At 39.3% G+C, this 19,382-nt stretch overlaps 1 protein-coding gene across 1 annotated transcript in view; it reads right to left on the minus strand.

Annotated features, from left to right (window-relative positions):
* mcama (melanoma cell adhesion molecule a) overlaps positions 1–19,182 on the minus strand; it is a 42,638-nt gene extending 23,456 nt beyond the window's left edge. Inside the window, exon 1 of the mRNA XM_020598501.1 lies at positions 18,618–19,182. Within this exon, the coding sequence (XP_020454157.1) occupies positions 18,618–18,681 (64 nt within the window). The 5' untranslated portion in view covers positions 18,682–19,182. The remainder of the gene's footprint in view (positions 1–18,617) is intronic.
* Positions 19,183–19,382: the final 200 nt, after the last annotated feature.

Raw genomic sequence — 19,382 nt, forward strand, 5'->3', positions numbered from 1 at the left:
AACCATCTTGGGTACTAGTGATAGTAAAATAGTTTTTTTTGGGTCCAAGGGACACAGACAGTTTGTGAGACGGCCCCCAAACTCTGAATTCAAGCCACAGTACACAGTGAAGACAGTGAAGCATGGTGGTGCAAGCATGATGCTATGGGCATGTTTCTCCTACTATGGTGTTGGGCCTATTTATCGCATACCAGGGATCATGGATCAGTTTGCATATGTCAAAATACTTGAAGAGGTCATGTTGCCTTATGCTGAAGAGGACATGCCCTTGAAATGGTTGTTTCAACAAGACAATGACCCCAAACACACTAGTAAACGAGCAAAGTGTTGGTTCCAAACCAACAAAATTAATGTTATGGAGTGGCCAGCCCAATCCCCGGACCTTAATCCAATCGAGAACTTGTGGGGTGATATCAAAAATGCTGTTTCTGAAGCAAAACCAAGAAATGTAAATGAATTGTGGAATGTTGTTAAAGAATCATGGAGTGTAATAACAGCTGAAAGGTGCCACAAGTTGGTTGACTCCATGCCACACAGATGTGAAGCAGTTATAAAAAACTGTGGTCATACAACTAAATATTAGTTTAGTGATTCACAGGATTGCTAAATCCTAGAAACAAAAACGTTTGTACAACATAGTTTTGTGTTTGTACAGTCAACGGCAGACACTGCTTTTTTTTGAACACACCCCTTTCAACTAATTGCCCAATTGCACAGCCTTAAGAGCGTGCATATCATGAATGCTGGGTCTTGTTTGCTTTCTGAGAATCTACTGCACCTACTGGTAACTTGTTTGCCATGTAGCAATAAAAAAATATACTAAAAACCTGGATTATTCTGGTTAGTCACATTGTACTGCTATTATTTTGAACAATACTGTATAAACACAGTGTGAGAGTCAAAGGTTTAAAACACGTTCACCTTCACTGCAGCCGTATTGACATGTCTCACAGATGTAAACCTGTGTTTTCACAACAAACTTGCCCTGTGTATCACGTTAAAACAATCCTTGCCTCAAGGAAGCACTACTCTTGCCTTTTTCTCTGCAGCCAGATGCCTACAATCAGTCAGAAACAATGTCAAACACAATGATGTATCTGTGTTTAGAATTCATAAGCAGCTGCCATTGTTTGATGTGAGAACAGTGAGCAACTCTACGCCTGCTTTATCTTCATCTCTAGTCTGGGAGACTTCAGTTCTCAGGGCTCAGCACACAATATCCACTACTTGTTTTATTCACTCGGCCACAGCATGCCAAGACCTTGTGCAAGGGATGTGGTTATGACTGGATTCCCAGTTGCCGGGTGGCACTGTGTCCTACTGAGCTGGGAAGGAAGGTGGAGCTGGGGTTCATATCAACACAAGCTGCTGTGAACAACAGGAACATCGCCCCTCATTCCCATGCTGTGGATGACAGGGGCAGCTGGGGAGGGGAGCGCACCAACAACACCTGTGGGCAGCCCATTTGTCAAGTGATTTGTGGGAAGGAGTATAGGAGCAGTGAGAAGAGAGGAAGGAGGGCAAATAAGGGTGTGTGTGTGTGTGTGTATGTGTGTGAGTAGAGGGATGGGGGAGGTAAGTTAGAGTATTAGCACAAGACCACACACAAGCAAATGCCTGCTGATTTCCCTCTCAAACACACCTTGGCAGCTATAAAAAAAATCTTGCACTTATTATTTAACTTTAACCATCACCCAATTAATGCTATGTTCAAGTACTATCTGACAATGAGACATTTCTATATTTTTTTTATTTACTGGTCAACACAGTTTTCCCTCAAAACTAACCACCCAAAAGGAAACTGAATCTAATACAATCGACCTGTCCAATTATAAATGACTGCACAAGCAGGGTGCCAATCAATGGGATTATTGCACCTACTCTATCTTTATACCTGTGTGTACATAAACACACAATAAGAAATAACAAGAGGTAATAATATTGTAATAATAAGAGCATATATAAATCATATATATAATAAATGATGAGATTTGTTTCATCAGTCGGACAAAATGGGTCTCATTTTTCAACCAGACTTGAAAGAAAAAATCTGGTTATAATAACTTGGGTCTTAAAGCTGTGCTGATCAATACTGACCAGATGACTGTGAGTAGTGTGAAAGGTGTCACTCAGAGAAATATATCATCTGACTCTCCCTAGCTCTATACAATCTTGTTAGTTCTTTTAGATCATTTTGGCTTTACTGCCTTCAACTTTGGTGTTTTGTTCACTCTTACCTTTTTTTAACAGCCGCACCAGGCAGTTGTTTTAAAAGAAAAGAGTCTGGTAAACCCACTGTATGATACTAATCAAGCACCAAACAGTAGAGAATAATGCACACATTCATCTGGTGGCCAGAAACACAATGCCAAGCAGATGCTAGCTTATCATATTTCCAGTGGAGTGTTTTTAATAACACTACTATTTGTATTCTTACTAAAAACCAAACAGACAAAATGTATAATATGGTTAACACTGTAACAAAGACAGCAGATAACATGAATTGAGAGACAAAAGTGCTCATGAGACAAAAATGTTAAACAGCCCAATGTTATGCTGACATATGTATAAATGAACTTCCACAAACAAGAGCACCAGGAAAATCCTCTGCTCAGAACACTCATCTTTGATTTGGCCGTTGATCTTTTAACAGCGTCCAATATCAGGGCCGAGGGAGTTGGGGAGGATTTGATGTTTAAGCATTACTTTATCCTCTCCCTTTTGAAATGTCAAGTTCAAAGATCCACATCAGTGGCCTTGATCTGTGAGCTAAGACAACCTAGAGAATTACCCAGCAGCTCCTAACCGTCATCACACGGCAGAGACAACCACAGCTTTGTGGCGAGTCACATAACGGTACACGTGGAGTGTTATTAACTCTAATTATGAAAGCCTGTAAACAGGCCTTTGATGTCCGTTCCTTATACACCAGTCAGACCTGCTTAATCAAGTCAAAGCAATGTTTTTTCTCTGTAATGAAATGCTCCTTGTGTCTTTGAGCTTTTCTAGTGCAGTTGAATTTATTAACAAGGACACTTTCCCAAGCAGTCTCCCCTGAGGTAACACTCAAATTCCACAATGTGTTAAGTCCTTTACATTTGCACGATTTTTAAAGCGAATGTGAAAAGGTTTTGTTGTCTATAATGAAGAGAATAGAGGGGAATAACGAAAGTACATGGAGGCAATATAACTGAATCGGAGCTGAAAAGTTTATTCAGTAAAGTTCATGAGCTTTTAACATAAGCTAAAGTTAAGTTCATTTAAATCCCAAAGTGTCAGCTCAGAGTTTTCTGAGGTGAGGCGACATCTGTCACTACAGACATGTCAACTCTGTGAACAGCATGACGGCCTTTTATTAAATGGACACTCCACTGATTTTACACATGAGAAGCAGTTGACTCACCATGGAGAGTACAATTTAACCTGTGAAAACAGTTGTACAATGTCCTCTGTGGCTCTAATAATGTTGTGCCAGCTCAGGCTTGGACACTTCAAGTTTTTATAAAAAACCCTATGATATAAACTGGGGCGCTGAAGTTTCAATCACCAGTCAGGGAGACATTAATAGAGGTGTAGTGTGGACTGTGGTTTATTTTGAGGCAGAAAATGTGTGTTAAACCACAGCTGAATGAAGTACCCAGCATACCCAGTTAAGTTATTAGGTCATTAAACATCACTAAACTAAATTACCTGTTCTCAGTGGCTTTTGAGATCAAGTGAACTGCCACACAATCTACAGTCATTTACAACATTATCTGTCTGAGGCATATTTAGCTCCATATTAGCGTTCCTGGTTTCTGCTGTGTAGCAGATGCCAAGCTGGCTGGAGGCTGAGGAAGCCCATGGTGCCGTGACTCCTCCAGCCCTGCGGGGTTCTTTGCAAAGTCAGAGATTTCTCCATCAGTGTTGCTGTTTGTTATCCTTACTTTTGGACATGGTTTCCAAAAAATGTTCCATTTACTTAGCTGTTTTCACCTAATTCACATAGCTAGCTGTCATCCAGTACTATACGCAGTAAGATATCTTAAGAAACAGAGTCAAGCAGCTGATGACTATGCAGCACTTCAGGAGCCATTATTTATTAAATGGGACTCGGGATGGGGTCTGTTTTATCAATATGACTGCATATTTAAAAACTATGACATATGCAGCAACATAAACATGTAGGTAATCCCTACTTTATTGGCATCTTTGTGGCAGACTGTAAATTCTGTCTATTCCATCCACTTTCCATCACTTATTCAGGTTAGGGTCACTTTCACAACAGAGCAAGCAGCACAACACAGGCATCTGTTTCCCCAGAAACCTCATCCACTTCTTTCAGTCTTCAATGGGTGTTTCCCTGCCAGATGACCAAACCACCTCAAATAACTCCTCTCAGTGTAAAGAGGCTGTAGTCTGACACCAGGTTCTGCTCTGTCATCCACTACTGATGTCCAAAGAACTACAGGGAGACTACAGATAAAATAAGATTCATGTTCTTGTCTCTGCCTCAAGGGATGCTGAGAGGTTTTGCTGCTGTTTAGTCTCCTGTCTCAGCTGAGAAGTGCATTTAGCACAGCCAAAACACTTCATAGAATACAAACCATTATTATGGTTTACCAAGTTTAGTCAAGTTTAGGTTGGCTTGTGTGCAAAGTCACACAAGCCAACCTACAAAGAAGCCTCACTCTGGCTGTTGCATTGTATCATTCCTGTCCAAAGTGCTCATTTGCTCATGCAGTAATTCAATAGTACAGCAGCCCCCATGCAAATCCTGCTCACACCTTAATAAGATGTCAAGACATTCTGACATGAATGGAAAGTATTCAAAATGAACAAGTCACCATTTTTGAATATCCGGATCTTAAGGCTCCGACCATTTGTTATTCCAAAGGTCTTGTCATTGACCACAGTCAGAAGAACATCAAAATCATTAGAAATCATCATGTATTTTGTAATGGGCAAAACCGTTCAGTGGCTGGAATTAAAGCATCACTGGAAGGTCACTGCAAAAAAAAATTCAAAGAAATCTTTGCAACAGCTAACATAGGCTTCATCCTTAGGCTAAAGCAATCACAGATGACTGTTCAGAAAGTCTTCAATACAGTTTTTACAGTGCATGAGAAAGTGTTAGTTTGGAGCCTTAACATGTCTTTATTCTTAAATTGCACTTGCAGCAGAAGCCCTACAGGACAGATTCCAGACCCTGAATTTGAGCTGCAGAGGTAGATCACATTACACCTTTCGTCAGACATGTCAGAAAGACACTGGCTATGTCTGGCAGCCATTAAACTGACAGAGAAGTCAACTCTGCATCGTGGCTCCATGGTTGTCTCTGACTTCACAGTCTGATTCTTCTCTGTGAACAAAGCCTGTTATCATGTTCCATGTCAAGATCTGTGACAGTTTACAGCAAAGCCTTCAAGTCACCTAACGCTGTTATAACCAAACATCCCCAGACTGCTCATGTTATTCCATCTGCATACTGAGGAAGACTTTCACAGTTATTTGATTTTTTTTTCCAATTAAAATTCTGCTCTCCTCACTTCAAGCATCCTGGGATATGTCTAGAATTCCTCCCACTCCTCTAACCTATGACTTCTGGTAGCTGAATAGAGGGTGAAAAAAATGCCTACAGATTGTAAAAGAAATGCAAGGTTCTCATTCTTAGCAATATAAATAAGAACCATTTATTTGTAGAAGATTAAATTCAATAAATGTATGATTTTTTTCAACTCCAGTCAATCTGTCACTACTTTAATACTTGCCACAGTAATAACTAGAGGCTGAGTACCAAACTGTCTGTAACATCGAGTACTGAAAACCATTAAACACCAAAAGCACTGGTCAAAAAAAAGTTTACTGGATTTCTTAGTCATCTAAATATTTTTGGATTTTGGACTTTAAGCTAAAATTGTGATGGGCATTTTTATAAAACCCATAAAGTAATATGCAGATGAGCCCATAATTAAAATGATCAATATCTGTAGTCCTGCTTGTGTTACACAAGAAAAACTTGTGAGAAACTGTCGTGCTGGAAATGTTCCAGACAAATTCCACTATCTGATCAACAGTTGCTGCTGGTTTTCCTCCACCAGCTTTTTTCTGCCTCTCTTGATTCTCCTGAGGGATGTTTAACAAAGCACTCAGCCCTGTGGGGAATCTGGCAAACAAACGCCCTGAAACCACTAAGTGGACAACAGAAAAAGAATAATTAGGCCTGCACTACAAATCAGCTAAAGAGGAGAGTCCAAGAAAAAGAATGAAAAGTGAGTTGAATCTGACCCTCTACCCTTGCACTGATCATTGTGCCTCAGGGGCTGGAATGACATTTACAGACCGCGCTCGTACAAGACTGTAATCCTGCTCTACACATAATATCATGCACAGGTATCTCCTCCATCCATTCTTACAAAGTTCATTTAAAAAGGCACATAGTGAGACTATTTTTTTATTTTAACTAAATAATTAGGCAAAACAAGTCTTTTAACAGTGAAGAAAGCTAATTCATGTTCTAAACCTATAGCTGGTTGCACAGTTCATAGTAATGAACAGACTAGCAGCAAAGAAAACAGCACTACCAGATGTGTGCCATATCCATTGCATGGCACAGCCCATTAGCAGAGACTCCACAAAAGACGCTGTGGTTACCCTGAGGTCGTCATGAATATTCATCTGCATATGTACAGGCTAAACAAAGGAGATGTCTTTTTACCATCAAAGTCAGTCTGGATTTAAACTGAGTTCATTTTAATTTGCCAGCAGATGTGAATGCAAAGTTGATGTGGCAGGAAACTGACTGGCACGGTGCCACACATCATTTTTATCATTTCATCTTGCTGGACACAGATGAGACAAAAATACATATAGTCTAAGAATGTAATGGCAAATGCATTCCTCAACACATTCTTTTCTTTCCTGATACCAAGCTATGAAAAATCAATGGTAAAAATCTACCTCTGTATTCTAGAGGCAAAGTAATGTATTGTTTTTCATTAAAGTATTAACTATTAGTTGAAGACCCTCTCAACATGCCTGGTCATGGAAAAAACCCCTCTATGTATAAAAGCTACAATCAAAAATCATTAGCATGCTTCATGTATTACCTGGAGACTAAATCCCCTTAATGTTTTCTACACATGAACGTGCATCTATATATATCTGTTTTACTTTTTGTGCCCGTGTTTATTGTGGAAAAGTATAAAAAGACAACAAATTATATTCAACAAGTCCATCAATGATAAAATTATGATAAATTAAAAAGTTTACTTATAATGTTCTAAGTCCTCTGAATTTGTCAAGAAAAAAAAATTAAAGCAGTCAATCTACACCTTGTTTGGTCCTAAACTAAAAGACTGAAAGATTGTCGCAATATAGGTGGTTGAAAATGAACTTATTATAACAGTATGACTGGTGTGATGGCTGTCCTATTAAATGTCTTCCACCTTCAGGTATAATTGTAGCCTCTGTCCCCATAAACCTGGAAAAACAAAGACAGTGCATGTTTTATTTACTATTTTGTTACTTTTGTCACGTGGATTCATGATGTCACTTTGCAACTTAACCTAGGCGATGAGCTGAATGCTACACTAAACATATTTTTCGGGGCTCTTCAGGCATTCTCCCGGCAACACTGGCATGTTGGTTGGTTTGGCAGTTTGACATAAACCCTACAAAACAAAAGATATCTGAGGACTAGGGATTCCTCAGGACAATGACATGGTCTGAGGGGAAGCCTTGAGCAAATACTGAAGACAGGTCTGTGGCATCTGTATTGTTCCAAAAAGAATCATATCACATATCCATTACAAGTGAACAGACTTAAATATATAAAGTGAAACCTCTAAACAATGACATAGTGCTGTGGTCACATTTCACTCAGCCCCCCAGGATTTCAAGGGGAATTTGCGCTTTCCATCAACCAGCAGTAAGTTCATTATGGACTCTTTTACAGCAAGTTATAACTCAGCAACCTCTGATTAATGGGTAACTGCTCTGACAGTGCTGTACTTGAAACCTTGGGAGCAGGGCATTACATCCACTTGACTGATGTGTAGATTACAACACAATTCAAGACCAACATAATAATGTCTGGTTGATAATCTTTGTAAAATATTTGCATTTTCAAAGTTTGTTTTTTTTAATTGTGTAATATGAGCTTAAGTGGTGCTCCTAGGTGGATTTTTGTTTAAACCCTTGGACAGAGCCATAAATGCCACAAATGAACTGCTCTGAAATCAAATTGTATTTGGCATCAGGATCTCCTGTCCTTACTGGTTTGGACAGTTTGGAGGTACAGTCTTCCAGCCTCTAAGCAACTGTTCCTTAAAAATAGGCTTCAGGCATCCCATGTGGGAATAAGTACTTTTATGTAAGTGCCAGATTTATGTCACACAGCTTGATTAATTAAGAGAGTGTACTTGACTATAACTTATATTTTATACAATGACTGTTAATGCTCAAAAAGATTACTGTAGTACAAAATTAGACTAAGGATGGTGAGTTCTAATGCTCCAGCACCATATCACACATTTATTGACTTAACCCCACCCCTTTATCTGCATACAGCTCCCTCCTGTGTGCTCTTGCTGTCTTGGTCATAACTGTTGGCAACAACAAAAGCAAAGTAAATATTCTCAGGCTCTGTCCACTGAACTCAAAAAGAAGAAAAAAACAAAGGCAAAAGAGGGGGCATGAGAGAGGTGTGTGAGGAGAGACAGGACAGGGGACATGGCTCAAAAAGAGCGGGAAAGGAGGCAAAGACCACTGTGGTGTACGATTTCTCTGTAATGTGAACCCCTGTTTATTGCTCCTAAACCAGAAAGTGCCTTGTAGGAAGGATTGGGCGTCAGGTGTGTGCAGCTGCTGGTCAAGCTTCATTTGCAGACTAAAGCGGGGAAAAGGTGGTAAAAGAAGGAAGGAAAGGCTTCTCACTGAAAGCAATATGGAAGGGTTTTTTGTCTTCCTTTGGCACTGCTGGGACTGCTGCTAAGACTTGGACTGTGGCCCAAGAAGAGTGCCATGTGTCCCACAGCCACAGATGGGCCTTCTATGAAGAGACATCATGTACAGATGGCCAATTTTGCCTAAGCAGAGACAAAATGGCCAAGTATGGTAATACTACTAAAAAATGTCTTACGTTAAAACAAAATAGGCCTGTCTTATTCCATATTCATATACAGATCCCTAAATATATACATGACTCACATATGAATGCATACAACTATAGTATATTTAGCCTAAATAATGACACTATACAAGGTGTGACAAGAGATGTTCTTATAGTGCTATAGCTACTACAGAGAAAGCAAACTATATTATGTATATGATTTCAAAGGTTATGTACTGAAAGGCAGAATGCACTACTGAGTTGTACTATATTATATTGTTTAAGATACATCACTCTAATTGTTAATCAGATTAAAAAATGTTCATCTCATGGCATTAACCATGTAGACATATTTACATCATGACTAAATACAGCAGCAAAACACAAGGTTGAAAGCAAAATTAAGTATGTAAAAGTGGTTTGATAACATGAACCTTCAGAGAAAAAATAGTAGAGGCACTATATCACACAATAAAGGACTTACACGCTGTCATCTAGTAGGCAAATTTATCATGAGATGAGTCATATAGTAATCTGCCCGATTCTGCTAAGGCAACTATGATTGATCACATCATAAGCTCACCTTGTGCTAATTAATCACTTGCATGCTTTTAGTGCGGACATTATCAATTTAAAATGCTGTGTAGGTTCAGTGTTTCCACTGGTAATATTTCCCCATGGCGTCCTGCAACGGCAAACAACAACAACAACAACAAAAATCAATCCAACCAATTAATCATTTAATCAAACGCCTCAGTGACTCACCCAGGAAGCCCATAAAACAAGGTGCAGTTAAGGCAAATTCAGACAGAGCACGTGTTTAGATGTTTTTTAGAACTCCATTCTATGAAAAGTATCTACGATATACACGTGCAACTATTGTTGCCGATTTCTGCTGTCGTTCAGCCTTGTGAAGATGGTTCGGCCATCTGCTGTCCTTCCAGCTCATCGGTTGCTGGTGACTGACAGCTGCTCTGACACTGAACGTCTTGCTGACATGTCCACGTCTCACTTTCAGTCAGGCTGTGTGGTTGCATTGTTGACTGAAGCACTGGACTGTTGATTACTTAAAAAAAAACTTTGATTATAACTGTCACTGAAAAATAACTACCTTATATTAATCCATATTAAGTGTTTGCTCACCTCCATAGAGAGAGAGAGAAAGGGAACATGGATTAGGGATGGAAGATAGAGCTCAGACAGACGGGTGAGGAGAGAGGAGGCAAGTGTTCAGGCAGAGCATACACCCCCACCCCCAACTTCCCACACAATGCCCCCAAGCCAAACCTCTTGATCCACAGGAAGCACTAAGGTTATTTTTAATGCACTTCTACAGTTTGCTCACTCACAACAGGTGTGAGGCTCTTTATGTTCCTGTGTCGGCTGATTCAAATTCCACATGGTGCTGTTGACTGTGGCAGGACTCCAGATGTAGTGACTGGTGCCTGTGGTGCACAGTAATGTACTCCAGTACTGTACTTAAATGCTGCACTATTTTAGCAATTTTATGCCATATTATACTTTTTACTGCAATGCATTTCAAGGGGAAATATTTTACTCTAGTACATTCATTCAGGAGCTATGTTACGTACTTTGCAAACAAAAAATTTAGAAACGAAGCAGGTTTACAAAAACACGTAGCTCTGACAGAGCCCAGTTTTCACTAATGGCTTGTATTTTTACTTTAAGTATATTCTGTTGATAATAGCATTTTTTTTTACTTCAGTAAATTCTGTCACTCCCTGATGCTTACTGAATATGTTTCTTGTGGAAGCATCACATTTTGGTAAATGCAGTGCACAGCCACTGTTCTGTAGACACTATGGGAGTGGTTGTCTGAGGACCAAAGCACTGTTTGCTCTATCATTATGCAGTGTAAAGAACAAGGAGATTTAAAGGACACTTTAGATCACCGGGACTCTGTTTACATTAAAAGATGACATTGATATGCAAAATCAGACTTTCCAATTGGGCAAAATCATACAATTATCACACTGCTCTTACAAGACTATAGACAAATAATCAATCCAGTGCAAGCTTTGCATCCAAATCCAATATTTGCAACTGAAAGAGGCTTTCGGCAAACAAACCTCTCACCATTCTCCCAGCGTGATGAGGAAAAAAAAAACTCTATTGTGAAACCCTGCAGCAATATATGAACTTTTTAAAACTAAATGCCAAAAAAAAACAACCTCAATGTGGTGCTGGGGGCAATGTTCATGCTCCTGACACAGTATATAATAAGAGTTTAGGGCCAAAACACTACCACTTGGCGGGCTCCTCACCCCTTGAATGCACATGAATGTTCCTCCTGCTCATGAGTAGTTTTTTACATTCCTCTTCCTGATTGAGGTTACTTAAACAACCATCTCCAGCTCCAAAAACACAACCTATTTCTCTAGGGTTGATTGCTCACTGTATAGATTTTCTGCTTTGTTTCAGTGATGTGCTTTGAATAACACACCAGTCAGGGATGCAGGGAAGTTTGGGGCATCTCTTCAGCACCAGAAAAGCAGTCGATAAAGAAGAAACTCCCTCCCAGAAGGCCAGGGATCAAACAACAGAGGCACTTGTTGGATATAAACTCCCACTCAAACATCAACCATTGCAGATACACTGCACATGCAAGGGAAGGCTCTTGAAAACCCTTCAGTGTAGACTTAAGGGTGGATGTCAGCTCTTCTCCTGCCAGCTAAACCGCTATGGCTTTGATTTTCCAAAACACATTGAATCTTTAGAGCAAGCACAGGCTTTAAACCACAGACTGAAACAAAAAACACCAAAAAAAAAACTGGGCTTTTAAAGCAAGGTATGAAAACAATATTATTTTTTTGACAGTTTCAGTCCATTTGCAGCAGCTCAGTAGAGGTTTAGAAGACAGAGGACAACCTCCAACTTTTTCTTATTAATAAATGTCTGCTTTGAAGTCAGTTACTATTTTGTAACATGCAGAAGTAATCAAGCCTGTTGTGTTAACCCACCCTTCTCTGATTCTATTTATACTGAACATGTCTTCAAAGTTTAATTTCCAACACAGCATGCTTATACCAAACATATGAAAAATGTTTCATTTGTTTTTCTGCGATATCCACTCCCAGCAATGATAGCACAGTTAATGTTTGGTATGTTACGGCAAACTGAAGAACCTGGTTATGTTTAAAAAAAAAAAAAAAAAAAAAAGAGGCAGATGTTGACACAAAAAAGAAACAATGAACAACTTAATACTAACTTACAGGGCAAGGCTTGAACTACAACAATGGGCCCAGGATGTGAACCCTGCTGTCTTGTTTTTAAGCCTAGTGTAAGCAGATGCATGCAGGCATCAGAAATGTGAAGGCCAACTAATTAGTCAGTGAATGTAATGAAAACACTTAAAGTATGGTATTTGATTGCTCTCTTTGCTTACAAACATGTTAGTTGAATTAACTTGCATATGCCTAATGCTATACCTAGGCACCATTATAGCGCCACAGGGATCAAACAACGCACTCTCTTTAATGAAAACAATGAACCACTACACTAAATTACATGGCTGTCATGTTGGGCTATCACTCAGGCAAATGCACTAATCCCACATGAACAACTGCAGCCAACAGCTGCACACTTCCTGCTGCTTCCAGACAGGACAAGCAGCAGCAGAGTGCAAGTATTCTCAGGCATTCAGACACAGAGGCGGATGAAGAAAAGGTCAAGAGTAACCAGCCAGTATTTACACAAGGAGACTGACTCACTTGGATACCTTACAACTAATTTTTGGAGGCTTCAGTACTACTTTATCTGAGATAAAAACTAATTTTCCTATGTGGCTAATACTGGGTGATAAATATCGTCCTTGTGGTCAAAAATTATTTGAATATCTCAACTATAAACCGGGCAGTTTGAGAAATCACTTAACACTGAAATTTATTTTAAATTATCAATAACTCTATACAGGTCACAATGAATAATAAACTGATCTGCAAGAGATCAACAAGAGGTTCAGCCTTTCCCCTGTCAGTCAACTAATAAGTAATATGACTAATCATTCCCCAGTAATTAACAATGCTCCAAGTTCTCACACACTTGACAGAATAATCTAAAATGTCTTCAGTCAGGTTCAGCAAGTGAAGCTTCACTGTCAAAGTGGTGTGTCACCATGTCCCTTGGCTTTAAAAGAAACCTGTATCATCCGTTAGGAAAAGATCCTGGAATATCTTTAAACTGTGCAGCTGTTAAAAGACACAAGCAACAAAAACAACACTCCAAGTCCTTAAATAAGTGCAATATTTGCTTTTGAGTGACATCAAAGCTGTTGTAATTGATATCTGTCTGAACGCCATTAAAATGTCAGCCTACCTCTACATCATCTCACTTTCAGTTTCCAGTCGCTGTCTATGGTAGCTGGCTCAGCTCATCTGACAAAAGGATTTCCCTGGTATGAATATTTTCTGAACGTGTAGATGAATTAACCACTGTATAGTGGAAAAGTGACAGAAGAGAAATCCCCAAACAGATCATAGCCCCTATTTGTCAAGTGTTTCAGGATCCCTTCTTAGGAGTTAAGCTGAAATTTACCTTAGGACTACAAACTACCCCTACCACTAAGAACAAGTGTGATGTCACTGTTTTACGACACTCAGAGTTGCAAAGTAGACACCATAGGGATGTAGCTTTTTTTTGTTTGTTTTTTTGACAGCGGAGGTTTTTCTGACATGTCTTAAGGCCACGATATGCTAACCCTTGGACATAGGAATAAAGCTTAACCTCTCACACTAAGGTGGCATATTTGAAACATAGTAAAGCTCCAAACACTGCTTGAAGTTGTATGACGGAGATATTCACTCAGTAATTGACTACCATGAACCTGCGAACAGAGTTCCCTGCAGACCTCCCTCTTTCATGTTATTAATCAGGATAAGACCCCAAACCAGGATACTCTTGCTCTTTGAGGAAGTGTTACATTTTGTCTGAAATTACCAAAGAAAGCTGTGTCACTGGACACCACACATGAACTTTTGCACTTCCTCCTTTCAGGGATGTGTGCTTACTTCCTCTTTTCTGTGATTCTGTATTTTTCACTCTTTTAGATGTAAAATCACTTCTCTCCATTCTTTCAATACAATCATTTCACATTTTATTCTTACACATTCTCTGATTATTATTTCAACAAACACACACATAAATCATCTTATGATTATCCTTACTTATTAGAAGTTTAACTTTCTATGCATTCTGCCACAGCATTTTAATTATAATTCCTTTGTCTTCTTCAACCTCCCCTGGAACTTCCTCTTTCTCCTCTGTATCTTGGTGCTCGTTGGGGCCCGTTTTTACAGTTTTGCTGACAGACAGAAATGCTAAAATCAGCATTCGGGCCATTTGTCCATTAAATCAAAGATCACATAGTTTGCCTCCAGAGCCACTTGAGTGTAAATGCTGTGATAAAACCTTCACTTCACTTGAGAGTCCTTTTAGATGCTTGAGGCAATGACTTCCATGTGTGCCATCAGTGACTCCAACAAATCTAGGGGAACAAGCGATTTAAATTGTTTTCGTTGATTCCACACTGTGTGGTGAATAAACCTCTGCCTGTACATATTTGTCTGACCTCCTAGCAGCTCCTCCTGATAGGTTAGGACACCTCTGGAGCTCTCTAACATTTTGGTGAAGATAGGAGCAATTTCCCAATTGAGGAATGTTGATAAAGTGTTCTTACATCTATTCTTAAAATGGGATCAAACTGCATAATTCTTCTATCAGATGCATGATAAATACGGTCCCAAAGCTAAACTCTTAATGACATTTGACAAAATTTCAACTTTGTCCTCTGTGTGGTGATGATAAAGCCAATTTGTTCATATCACATACTGTATGTAAATCACCAATAACAGGTCACTAAAAATATCCTTTCATTTCTTAAAAAAGGTTCACTATAGTTTTTAGCAAATGTTACTCAAAGAGCAGTAAGTACTGCATTTGATGGGGACTATTTTCAACTGCGGATGAATACCCATTTAGTGCGCTAGTAAGTATTTTAGGCAGCTGGATGGTGCAAAGGCGACAAGACTCAAAATAAACTAATAGGAATATGTCACCCTGCCAAACACTGTGACACATTATTATCTTTCAAACATTCTACAGAGACAACAATAAGGATTTATGGCACAGAGAAGACGAATGACTACTTACTAGCAAAATCAGTTTAATGTTGATTTAAGTCTTTTAGATGGAATTATTAACAATAAGGAAAACATAAAATGTGACCAAGCTTTAAAGCCAATTAGGTCACAGACTAATATGTTCCCACATACTGAATTTTTTTTTATTCACTATGTGCCTTTTATTCATAACCAAGTTGTCCTATTATTCTGGGCTTCCATCTATAGCACTTAAGGATGCCTGTCTCAAAAAGGACAAACAGTGAAAACCTGACTTTAATGATTCCACATAGCATTGCACTTGTTTGGTTAGATACATTCCATAATGGCATGGACTAAGTAAGCCTTTCCTTTGTGCCTACTTTCTGTTCTGTAAATGTCATTGCAAAAAGCTCTTCCACTACCCTGATTTACTGCATGACTATCAAGATATGTGTGTGGTTTGTTTCTCACGGTGTTATGTTGTTTGTTCTCCACTGCTGCTGAAACACTGAAATTTCCCCATTGAAAGATCAATAAAGTACCTACCTACCTACCTACCTACCTACCGACTACAAGGCCCAGACTGCTTGCCTATTCCTGTAACACAACCATCATACTGATGAACACTGGTCTCTGAAATAAATAGAGATTGTATACAGTGCATCAACTAAGCAACATGTTTGGGTTTCTTCCCATGCTCAGGATGGATTTATTTTCATGTAGAGATGCCTCTAGCTCCAAATTGTATTCGAGTAAGTGCCCTTCAAGGCCCATTAGGGAGGAGGTCAGTTTTGACAGAGCCTGGTTTAGAAGCTCTTTAGAGGACTGGGGTCTCCATCAGTGGTTAACAACCTAATCCAAAAACAGACAGCTTTACTTTGTCTCCAAAGGGGGTAGACTGGGGATGAGGATTTAATAGAGGTAACCCAATTAAGACAAGGCTGATACAGAAAAAAAGGATTTAATGGAAAAAGAGGGATAAGGTCAGGACAGCGTGCACTGGCCTGCTGTTGGATGATACATAGCAAAGAAGTAAGGTTCCCATTTCATTTTGTCCAGTGCAGCTTACTTGAGTTAGATAATACATCACAGTGAACATGACGTCAACTCTAACTAGTGCAGGCGTGGGGAAAAAACTGATTCACATAGGAGTCATAACTTTATATTTTACTATTCTGAATCACTGTCCAGGATGTACCCAACCTCTCGCCCAGTGTCAGTTGGGATTGGCTCCAACCCCTCTGCAACCCTGTTCAGGATAAGCTATATAGATAATGGGCAGGTGGATGGACTATTCTGAGTTAACGTTTGTCCATAATAATGTTTTGTCGATGATACAAAAAATGAATATCACCCTCAGCAGCAAGACACAGTCCAGACTACTGCTGCTATCTTTTAATTCACCTAATTTTGGATCTGGGTCTAAGTTCATAAAATACCCACATTTGTTAATGTCAATGGCCAACAAATCTCTTACCTAATTTTTCATATTTGTTCTAGTTAGTGTCTTTTGCCTCTCTCTCTGACACTACAGGCACTGAAAGACTGATAATGTATACAAATGCATGATAACTCCAGATGCTGTGGTTAACAACAAACATGGCAATTCAGATTAAACCGTAAAAAGCAATATTTTAGTGAGGGTGCTCATGATGAAAGGGGGGAAAACAAGTCCTTTGTTTAAATATCTATTGTCCAAAATGTTAAAGAACTTGTGTTGTTTTTGATGAGTTAGGCTGAGCAATCGTCCAATCCATTGCCACACTGTATTTCTGTGACCTGCAGCAGTGTAATATGTTCACAAGACAACAGTGACGAATGTTGTCATACTTCATACATCATCACCCAAACTCCGGTGCCAAGGAATGAGCTGGCTGACCAACACACACAGCATCACTCAACAAAATTAAACTAAAACCTGCATACATTCAGTTGAAAAACTGCACACCATCACACTGAAGAAGCTAGACCACTTTTTCTTGAAAAACAGTCTACATTATTAAGATTAAAATAGCTACACTATCAGCATTACATGTTTAGGCTCAACCCATTACCTCACTTACCTGTTGGTACCTAGTCATTAACTGAATTAGGACTGAAATGCTTAGCTGATTAAATAAATAGCTGACTGACAGAAAATCAATTAGCGCCTGGGCATACAGTGTTTCCCTCATTATTTTCCAAGCAGAAATGCCAAAAATTCATGGGGTCCAGTTACTCAGTTGTGACGTTTTGCTGTTTCTCTCTTCTATACCATATTGTTTGACAAAACAATAAAAAGTGACAGCTATATTCAAAAAGAGGTTGTTTTTTTATTCAAAGTCAGGTCTTCTTCAGGTCAAAAGTCTCATAGGCTACTCCACAGTAAATACTGTACTGTACACCAGACAGACGAGTTCTATGATGCCAGGTGCGGTTCAACATCCAAACCACCCAGACTGACAAACATCTCAAAGCAATTAGCAACTCAAGGTATGCAGACGTGCGAGGGCAATATATCAACAATACACAAAAAAATAGTTATAAGCTAGAAAAGAGACTGTCTTAAAATGTTGTACAAAACCACTGGATAGAACTGGTATGGTGACGTCAGAAGTAGAGGGCTACATTGGCACAGACCGACGCATTGGTCACTATGCCAATGCTCAACCCTGCGCGTAAAAAGAGGCCTTTTTCCAGCACGTTGCTTTTATTGTCTGTTTAATTGATGATAAACATCAGCGAATCTCAGAAAACAACCATGCTCATCCTCTCTTGGGACCTGGGACTCTTAAAAATATAAATAAACTTAAATTAGTTTCTATGGTCTACATAAACTGCTGTGCTTTTTAAAAGGATATTTGCAGGACACGTATTAATCCTTTAATAACTTTCCAGATTTGGTCGCACAACAGTTGTTAACACAAGCCTTTTAAAAGCACCAATTCCACTGCATGCGTGTCTGTGCTCCCACATAAGTTTGGTGTTAGTCGGTTAATTAAGGGTTTCAATTACGCAGTAATTAAATACACCTTTAAATGGTGTACTTTCCAACTGAAAACAACTATAAACTGGGATAGCTTAAAAAGTGTTACATAAGTCGACGTCCACACCAGCATGCGCTTCTTTTCTATATGGAAAGGCTACTCTATGTAAATTAGCTTTAAAATTCGCTACCTAAGAAAAACAACTAGCGTAATCTGACCTAACGCATAACCAACACGCACATGCGACATAACGTTAACTTATATTCAAGAAAAAACGTAAAAACATCAGAAAATGTGAAATATTTAGTTGAAGCATCCGAGAAAAGCCACAACCATTGTCATTCAAACCCCGACAGCTACTGTATGTTCCTTTACTAAACTTTCCTGGTAAAAAAAAATAAAAAAAATAGCAAAAGAGCGAATTATCTTGGTTTTACTTACCGCTCCCGCTGAGGAGGAAGATATGAAGGAACAGCGGCAGAAATGTTCTGTACAGCAAAGCCATGTCTTCGCTGCTCGACGTATCCAGTCCAAAATAAACTGAAGTGCAGCGGTGTGTCGACGAGAAGTTAGCCAGCAGCCCTGGGGGAGACGGAGGAGAGGAGAGGGGAGGAGAGGAGGAGAGGGGAGGGAGCTCAATTAGAGCCTGTCTGGCGGGGTCCTCCTATTGTTGGTGTGCATGTGTGTGCTCGTTGTACTGTAGCTTATCAGTTTTCTTCTGCCACAAACCACCCTCCCGCTAATTCTCAGCATACATTTCTTATTGGTAGAAAGTCCTCAAGGTCATGACTAAATAAGCACCTTATCAAGCCTCCACACCTTTTTAGCCTAAACCGCGTGGTCCGTTGGCTGAATTCGGCTTAACTGGGACTCTTTATTTGCATAAGTTCATTTACACAGTCTGAAACTGACTTTTGAAAGGTGTAGGCGACTAGTCAGGCGGAAGTACAGTAAGGTGCCACCCAATGGCTCCAACATGACCCTCATCAGAACTGTCTGAAAACCTGGCTTATTTTTTTCTGCAATTTTGAAAAGCTAATATACCCTAAATAAAGTATTACTGTTACATTAACATATTTTAGTTTAGTACAACCTCTGGCTTTTTCAGTTTTACTGCTGTGTTTACAAATATGACTAATGCAAATAAATCTTCAGCAGAATCATTAAAAAACTAACAGTTAGCAATACCACATTATTTAACTCCTG

Source organism: Monopterus albus, unplaced genomic scaffold (genome assembly GCF_001952655.1).
Source record: "Monopterus albus unplaced genomic scaffold, M_albus_1.0 scaffold38.1, whole genome shotgun sequence".
Taxonomy (NCBI): Eukaryota; Metazoa; Chordata; class Actinopteri; order Synbranchiformes; family Synbranchidae; genus Monopterus; species Monopterus albus.